The 9,224-nt window shown below is 50.7% G+C and overlaps 1 protein-coding gene across 1 annotated transcript in view; it reads right to left on the bottom strand.

Moving 5' to 3' along the window:
* The window catches only part of ADAMTS7 (ADAM metallopeptidase with thrombospondin type 1 motif 7), a gene marked incomplete at its 5' end in the record, with an annotated part of 149,013 nt that overhangs the window by 108,411 nt on the left and 31,378 nt on the right, over window positions 1–9,224 (bottom strand). The window contains 2 exons of the mRNA XM_019533908.1: window positions 6,593–6,738; window positions 8,086–8,178. Coding sequence (XP_019389453.1) covers window positions 6,593–6,738; window positions 8,086–8,178 — 239 coding nt within the window. The remainder of the gene's footprint in view (window positions 1–6,592; window positions 6,739–8,085; window positions 8,179–9,224) is intronic.

Raw genomic sequence — 9,224 nt, 5'->3', positions numbered from 1 at the left:
TGACCCCAGCTGACTTCCTGCCCTTTGGGTGGGGAGCTGGACTTGATCTCCCGAGGTCCCTTCCAGCCCGAACATCTGTGAAATCCATGAAATCTATGAAATTAAGGCTCATATATGTGAGAGCCCAGCAGGAAAAATTATGCTGAGGGGACACCAGCACGGGTTCATAGCAGGTAGATCATGCCTGACTAATCCGGTCTCTTTCTATGACCAGGTTACGAAACACCTGGACACAGGAGTAGGGGTAGATATCATTTACTTAGACTTCAGGAAGGCCTTCGATACAGTATCCCACTCCATACTGGTGAACAAATTAAGAGGCAGTGACTTGGATGATTACACAGTCCGGTGGGTGGCAAATTGGCTAGAGGGTCGTACCCAGAGAGTGGTGGTGGACGGGTCGGTGTTGACCAGGAAGAGAGTGGGCAGTGGGGTCCCACAGGGCTCGGTCCTTGGACCTATACTCTTCAATGTCTTCATCAGTGATTTGGACGAAGGAGTGAAGTGTACTCTGTCCAAGTCTGCAGATGATACAAAACTGTAGGGAGAAGTGGACACACTGGAGGGCAGGGAACAACTACAGGCAGACCTGGACAGGTTGGACAAATGGACAGAAAACAATAGGATGTGATTTAACAAGGAGAAATGCAAAGTGTCAGTGCACCTAGGGACAAAAAATGTCCAGCACACCTACTGCCTAGGAAATGACCTGCTCGGTAGCACAGAAGCAGAAAGGGATCTTGAAGTCCTAGTGGACTCCAAGATGAACATGAGTCGTCAGTGTGATGAAGTCATCGGCAAAGCTAATTGCACTTTATCGTGCATTAGCAGATGCCTGACAAACAGAACCACGGAGGTGATACTTCCCCTTTATCAGGTGCTGGTCAGGCTGCAGCTGGAGTACTGTGTCCAGTTTGGGGTGCCACACTTCAAGAGGGATGTGAATAACTTGGAGAGGGTCCAGAGAAGGGCCACTCGTATGGTTAAGGTCTTGCAGGCCTAATGTCTATGAAATCTATGAAATCCTATGAGGAGAGGCTAGGGCACCTGGACCTCTTCAGTCTCCACAAGAAAAGGTTAAGAGGCGACTTTGTGGCTGCCTATAAATTCATCATGGGGGCACAGAAGGGAATTGGTGAGACTCTACTCACCAAGGCATCCCTGGGGGTCATAAGAAATAATGGCCATAAGCTAGCAGAGAGCAGATGTAGACTGGACGTTAGCAGGAACTTCTTCACAGTTAAAGTGGCCAAGATCTGGAATGGGCTCCCAAGGGAGGTGGTGCTCTCCCCTACCCTGGGGTCTTCAAGAGAAGGTTGGATGGGCATCTGGCTGGGGTCATCTGAACCCAGCGCTCTTTCCTGCCTATGCAGGGGGTCGGACTTTATGATCTATTGAGGTCCCTTCCGACCCTAGCATCTATGAATCTATGGAAGTCTCCATCTCTTCCATACTTCTGTGGTTTGCCTTGGTACAATTTCCTACTGATGGTTGGCCAACAATTGCTAGAACAAGTGTAAGACAACAGCTAGATGGGACTTGCCCTGCAACATTATGAAGCGATAAGGCACAACAACACATTTTACTAGCTGAGACCTACATAGAGCTGTGTATAACCTCGAGTTCACCATAATTCACATTACCCTAGGATGTGGATAGATGTCACAATTATGCCTGTGTGGAAAGACAGCAATATAAGTTGCTATGATGTACATTTGATGCCTGTGGGCTTCTACTGAGCTAAAAGTCTAGGAAACCATTGCGAATTTAACCTTGTTAAAGCTTTCGTGATTTAGCTCACTTGAGTCGCTATAGGAGTACACACTGGTAAGAGTTCCACATAACACAGGGTACAAACTCCTGGGCTGCTGTTCCCTGTTACAGTGGTTGGAAGTTACCTCTGCCGATACAGCCTTTGAGGGCTCGTTTTCACCCTGGTGTGAAGTTACGTCTGATTTCCATTCTTTAAAAAAGAAATGGAAATGGTGGTGTTGAAAGGCTGGAGGGAGGTTACTAATGGAGTTACTATCTTGAAGCTAATTGTATTTAATGTTTTCCTTCAAGGCCTCTGCACAAGAAGATGAAATTTGAGGATGACACACATTTGCAGGCACTATCAATGCAGAGAAGGGTCATAGCATTGGAGAGGAACAACTAAATGACCCTGAAGGCTGGGGTAATACCAATGGGAAGAAATCCAATTATACCAAGTGCATGATCATGTATTTAGGGACTAATAACAAGAATTGCTGCTCTAAAGTGGGTGTTCATTAGTTAGAAATGAAACATGGAAAATGAGGGCTGGAAGGGACCTCAGGAGGGCACATCTAGTCCAAACCCCTGCTCCAAGCAGGACCAGCCCCAACTACATCATCCCAGCCAAGGCTCTGTCCAGCCGGGTCTTAAAAATCTCTAAGGATGGAGAGTTCACAACCTCTCTGAGTAACCTGTTCCAGTGCTTCACCACCCTCTTAATGAAAGTTTTTCCTAATATCCAACTTAAAATTCCCTTGCTACAATTGGAGCCCATTGCTTCTTCACTTGAGATCACTGCTCCTTAAAATGATAGAGGAGGGGAAAGATATAGGTGTCTTAATTGATAGCAGGACAACTATGATCCTTCACTGTGGTGTGGCCATGAAAAAAGTTAATGTGATCCAAAAATGTTCCAGGAAAAGTATTTCCAGAAGAGTTAAGGAAGGATTAATGACATTATACAGGGCATTTTCATGACCATCTCTGGAATACTACATGGTATTAGTCACTCAGTTTCAAGAGAGGTGATTCAAACTGGAGTACGTACAGAAAAGGCCAATTAGGATGCTCATGGGAAGGGGGAGCCTGTAGTAGAAGATGCTAAAAAAGCTTGGTGTGTCTAGCTTAGAAAAATAAATGGTGAGAAGGTATCTGATTTCTGTCTACAAACACATCCCAGTAGTTAAGCATCGGGCATGGGAAGGAGCTGCGGAAAATAAGGACCAATGGCAGCACAAAAGCAAATGAGTATAAACCGGCTGTGAGTTGATTTAGGCTGGAAATTAAAAGCAAATGTTCCAGTTGTCACAGCAGGAAGGTCCTGGGTCCTGATCAGAGGAGACGCAACAAGAACTATTAGCAAATGGAGGCTAATCAGGGTGTGAAAGGGATCGTGTGATGTGGCGTGGCTGTCTGGGTCTGCAGGACATGGGACTTAGTCATCTCAGAGGCTTCTCTGTTCCCATGCTCCTGTCCTTGAGTTGCAGCAAGGGAAGTTGAGGTTAGATATTAGGGAATTTTTCTCACTGGGAGGGTGGTGAACTACTGGAATAGGTAACCCAGAGAGGTGGTGCAGCCTCCGTCCTTGGAGGTGTTTAAGACCTGGGTAGACAAAGCCTTGGCTGGGGTGATGTAGTTGGGGCTGGTCCTGCTTGGAGCAGGGGGTTGGACTAGACGTGACCCCCTGAGCTTCCCCCAACCCTCATTGTCTGTGATTTTAAAGTGATCTCACAGCTGGGCACGTGGTCTGGTGTGTAACATGCACAGTGCAAATCACACACCACGGTTAGACACAACACCCACAAGACACTAGCAAGAAGTGCTTCCTAGACCCCTCCAGGGGATAAAATAAGGACATTCATTTTCACCTCTCAGCTACCTGAACTGAATATATACTCCCTGGAGAAGCACTATTTTATAATCATTCAGTGCCCAGCAAAAAACAGGCTGCTATCCCCTCATTTGCTGTGCGTGCTAGTCTCGTATAAGTCAAATTGGGGGTCTGATACTCATGGCATGAGTGGTCTCATTAGACTGTGTCTGGATGGGTGACAACAGGATTCATGTTATGCATACAGTTCCCAGAAGGGCTGTCAGATGCATTTCAACCTGCTGGCTAGGCAAGGAGGGACACCCAAACACTGCCTGTGTTTTCCACGAAGAACAGATTTTTATGAATAACAGAAATCTTCCAACCAGCTCTCGCCACCACTTGGGCCATGCAAGCCCTGCTCTCGCTCTGGAGGAATGAGCCCTAACGAGCTGGTCTGACAGTGATCTGACGTGAGAGGTCAAGGCCTGGCTGAGCTGGGGGTCCAGGACCACCTTCCCAAAATGTTCACAAGTGACCATTCTCGCGCCCTCCAGCTCTGGTTCCCACAACAGCTGGTCTCACCCCTATTCACATGAACAAAGACATAACAGAGACACAGGAAATGGTTTTGGGGGGGGCCACTTGTGTGAGCACGAATTTCAGGACCGGATCACAGACCAGCTAGGACGACGTCTAGAGCTGATAAACTATTTGCATAGACGAAGGACGTTTCATTAGGGAGATGAGCCAAGGCCCTGGGGGCTCGACAGGAACCTTCTTGTTGATTTTGGGGGATTTTCGATCAGGGCCTCTGCTCTGTGCCAGTGGTTTGTAAAGGATGGAAACAATTTCCATCCTGTCCCGAAGGTCTAAGTTCTGCCTTGTTTTCTAGGGGACCATGGGAAAATGCGTCCAAAAGGAAAATAAAAAAGAATTTGTCCAAGGCTTTTTATTAAGTAGAACTCCCCTCCCCCCATCAAAAGCAATTACGTCTTTTTTTCCAATGCCTGGACTCCACCAAACCATCCGCAGCTGTTCCCTGGTCCATCACAGTTTGCCAGGTAAGGATGGCCGTGCGATATTGTTTGATACCCTTCCACATGACCATTAGAAAGTGACATCTCCTCCAATCCATCCCTTTATGTGGAAAATACGCTATGCAGGGAAATGTATATATTTTTTAGCATTATGGAAGCACCAAAAGAAGGAAACATGACACCTATGCAATCTTTCCTCACTTCATTAAGGAGCAAAGCCAAGGGCTATTCAACTCCCAGGAGCTGAAAGCAAGAGTCCCCTTGGGAGAGCTCTGCCATGGCTGCTCTCCATGAGCCAGTGCCCGTGTGTAAAGCTCTCTGCGAACCACCCTGCACTTCTGCTGCAGAACACGTGCCAAACTCACACCTTGCTCTAGGCCTAGGAGCAAGGTCGTGTGCGTTTGTTTTGCACCTTGTTCACTGGTACAGGATAAAATACTGGACTTAATTGGAGAGTTTAGCAGGGAAACAGACTCCGGTTGCATTCTGAAGTTGGGAAAGACTGGATTCCAACCCCCCTCCCATTCCCCCAAATTAACTGAGGTCCATAAAATTGCTGATTGTGTTTTAGACCCACCACTGGCTTTCTCATGACCTCTTGCACATGCAGTCAGTCACAACACTGAGCAAGGGAGTGCTACGGAGTCATGTGAGGTCTACATGGCGAGGGCAGGTTTGCCATGTCTGGGAAAGCACCATGAAGCAGGTCCTGCCTTTTCGCTCCTGCTTTCCATGCCAGCTCCTAGAAAGAAGGCAGTGCACTTTTCTGGGTGCAACAGAGATGGTGCGTCCAGGCACAGCACCATGGGGGCTCAGGCTGCTTCGCCTTGTTCTTTGGAGATGATGTGGGTAGGCCAGGGTCCCCAGGGACCCTCCCTGCCAGGACGCTGACAGCACAGATCTGCCATCAGCTCTGCCATCTGGAAAAGCCCGTGAAAGCACTTCTGGCAGGACAGACCCTTGTGCAAAGTCTCACTGCAAGGGACTGTGAGGGAGGTCCCTGGTTTCCTGGCCATCGGGTCTATCTGCTGACCTTGGCCCTTTTTCTGGTGGGTGGATAGTGAAAACCTCTCTGTCTTGTGTGCCACTGCCTGGCAAGAATTGCTCCTCTGAGGACTATCACGGCAAGTGCCACTTGCAAACTGGTGGCATGGCATGACCTCATATCCTTCAGAGCCTGGATCATATGCAACCCCTGCTCCTCACTTTGGGTCCCAGGGCTTTCCCTACATGCCCGGGGACCTGGGAAGTTCTTGCTTCTCCTACACTACAACCGTCTTGCAGGGGAAGAGGCACATGGGGAGCAGAAGCATCAGCCTGAGTGGGGGACAGTGCAGCGCTATGCCACAGCCTGTTCTCCAGTGGTTTTCATGGCAGAGTTACCTTCCTTATGTCACCTTTGGCTGCTGCCACGATAAAGCCTGAGAGCAGGAAATCCTCTGGCTGGAGCACACACATTAAAAACTGCATAAACTGCTGGGAGCAGACAATGGGTAGCAAACAGCACCAGACATTTTCCAGGTGATTTTTGCTTAAAGGAATATTCTGCTTTTTTTTCTTGTGGGCATTAACAAAGGCCACGGCATGTGGGTAACTTCACAAGGGTCTTCCCGTCATCTCTGAACCATTTCTCTCATGCTTTCTGCCTGGGCTTATCGGATAGACTCGTATACAAAACACACATCAAAACCTCAATCCACCAGCCTTTTACTGCAGCAGTGGGAAATAAACCCATCCCATGAACTGCCTGTATTACCACTCAGGAAAGCTGCTTAACGCGGTGACAGAATAAGAGCCCATGGAAATGCCCTCATGACCCATGGATCACCTCTTGGCTGTTTGTGCAATGCATAATGCATTGCTAAGCCAAGATCCAGGCAGCTTGTGCACGTGAAGGAGCAGGAGGTGTTCGGCCCTGCACGGTGAGCTGGGAACAGCCCCATGGGGACTCTGACTCCATCCGGCCACAGCGAGAGTGCTCACTTACGTGGGGTTGCTGCACTGGCGCTCCGCGTTTTGCACGCCAGTGCCACACGTCCGTGAGCAGCTCGCCCAGGAACTCCAGGCTCCCCAGCTGCCGTCGATGGCGTCGGGACGGAAGCCCACTGGCACGCACTCCCCATTGAAGCACCACTGCGAAGCAACACACAGAGTGAGCACAGTGAAGGGTTAGCAGCTGTACAAGGTGCTCCCTGGACACACTGGGAGCCTGGAGTGAGAAACCTCTCAGAGGGCAACCTGTCTTTGAAATACAGATACTCGCTGAGGATTCATAGCTGTGTTTGCACCCAGTTGTGAGCTGGGCAGCTTGGTGTATCCCAGGGGAGAGGTCTTCTGACCCCAGCTGTGCTCCCATAGCTCACAGGGAAAATAAGAGTGGGGATACATGCTTAGTTTAGGATTTGCTGGCAGGAACAAAGCTCCCTGGTGCCCTGGACCTCTGGGCAGCATCTGGACAGTTTGCATTTCACGCCCAAGACATTAGCTTTGCCTTTGGTTTCTACAGGAAAGCTCCAATGTAGCTTAACTAAGGAGAATGGGTGAGATGGCAGACGTTACAGGCAAATCCTCTGGAGCCCTTCAAAATCAGCAAAGCTTAGCTACTGGCACCAGCTGCTCAAACAGCCTGGACCAGGAGGGGGAGGGGAAGATGCGCTCACAAGATCTTTCTGCTGTTTAATGCTACCTGGGGCCGCTGTTCCAGACTCAACGTGCAGCTCAGAGCAGCCCTGGGGGTGCTGGCAGTAGCCTGTGAAGGATCGTGGCTCCCTGCTCCTTTGCCTTCGCAGGGCTGCAAACACCAGGAGACGAGGCCAGGCTGCTCCTAAAGCTCCTTGTTTGCTTTGCTGCTGCCCTGGCATCTCAACAGGTGGAACAAGAGCCTCCATCAGGCCTTTTCCTCTCCTTGGGACTTGGCCCAGGAGGGCAACAGCTGCCAGAAAAACCCATCTGAGAGCAGAACAGGCTCTGGCTCTTATGCATCTTAATGAGCTGCTGCTTTATGCATTTAGGTCTCATCTATCTCATTGGTCTGAGGCAATGGGGGCTTTGCCAGGGTTTGGGCTGCCTGCAGTCAGCATTCCCACTCATGCGTGGCTGGGACACGCAGGCTTTTCCTATTCCCCTTTAAAGCCAGGAGCACAACCCCCTGCATCTCTTCTCCCTTTTCCTGGCTGCGCTGACCCGTGTGCACAGAAAGATGGCACACCTGTATGTATATGTCCTTCCACCCTAGCAGAGCAGGGCAGGCAGGAGCAACACAACAGACCCCTGTGGGGCAATAAGCACAGGCTGGTTTAATTATCTCCAGTACAGGACGTATAAGCCATTCTCAAATTAAGCCGACAGGACATGTCCGCTCTGCAGCTGCTAACACCTATTCTGTGACTCGCCGCCCCGCTGCTGGCTCTGTGCCCGACAGCCCATTGCCCCTGAGGTCCTCCCAGCTGGAGCGTGAGCCAGGTGATTGCCTGGAGTTACCTTGTTCTCCCCACACTTGGTGCCGTCCACAGCCGCGTCCAGCTTCGAGTGGCACGTGTTGCCCACCGTGCACCAGAGTGTGTTGCAGACGCTCTGCAGAAAGCAAGCGGACATGGGGAGGGGTTAACGACAGCTTCACGCTCCCAGCTCCCATCAGCCCAGTTTGAAACAGCCCACTTCCTCGGACCTCACAGATCAGCAAAGACCTGACCTCAGTGGCTGTTTGGTCTGCAACCCCTGCCCCTTCCCTGTTGCCCTTTCCTCTTCCAGTTTGGACCTTGGCTTCCCCTCTCCCCTTTGCCATGGCTGCAGTGACCCCGGGCTTGAACTTCCAGGAGAATCTGCCATCGGTTTGGCTCTGTGGGCTGCTCCGGGGAGCTGAAGGCTCCACACACAAACCTCCCTTCTGATTCAGCCAAGACAACCAGCCAAGGGTCAGGGAGGATCTAGTCAGGGAACGTCTGGAGGGACTGGACGTATTTAAATCAGCAGGTCCGGACGATCTCCACCCCCGAGTGCTGAGGGAATTAGCTGAGGTCATTGCGGGACCCCGGCACGGCTGTACGAGCACTCGTGGGGCTCTGGTGTGGGGCCAGAGGAGTGGAAAAGGGCCAATGTTGTTCCCACCTTCAAAAAGGGGAGGAAGGAGGACTGGGGAACTAAAGGCCAGTTAGTCTTACCTCGATCCTGGGGAAGCTTTTTGAGAGAATTATCCTGGCGCATGTCCCTGAGGGGCCGGGGGGGAGGTCATGCTTAGGGGCAACCAACGCGGGTTCATCAGTGGCAGGTCCTGCCAGACCAACCTGGTGGCCTCTACGACCAGGTCACCAAATCCTTAGATGCACGGGGAGCAGTGGATATACACTTTCTAGATTTTCGGAAGGCCTTTGACACTGTCTCTCACCCTGTTCTCATCAAGAAACTGGGGGCTGTGGTGTCGACACCCACACAGTCAGACGTGTCGTCAACTGACGGGAGGGCCGCACCCAGAGAGTGGGGGTGGATGGGTCACATTTGACCTGGAGGGACGTGGGCAGTGGGGTCCCCCAGGCCTCAGTCCTCAGGCCCGCACTGTTCAACATCTTCATCAGTGACTTGGACGAGGGGGTAAAAAGCACCTTGTTCAAATCTGCTGATGA

This window comes from Crocodylus porosus, unplaced genomic scaffold, assembly GCF_001723895.1.
Source record: "Crocodylus porosus isolate Cpor-Errol unplaced genomic scaffold, CroPor_comp1, whole genome shotgun sequence".
Lineage (NCBI taxonomy): Eukaryota > Metazoa > Chordata > Crocodylia > Crocodylidae > Crocodylus > Crocodylus porosus.
Note: the sequence above shows the minus strand (reverse complement) of the source record. Positions and strands in the feature narration are given on the sequence as shown.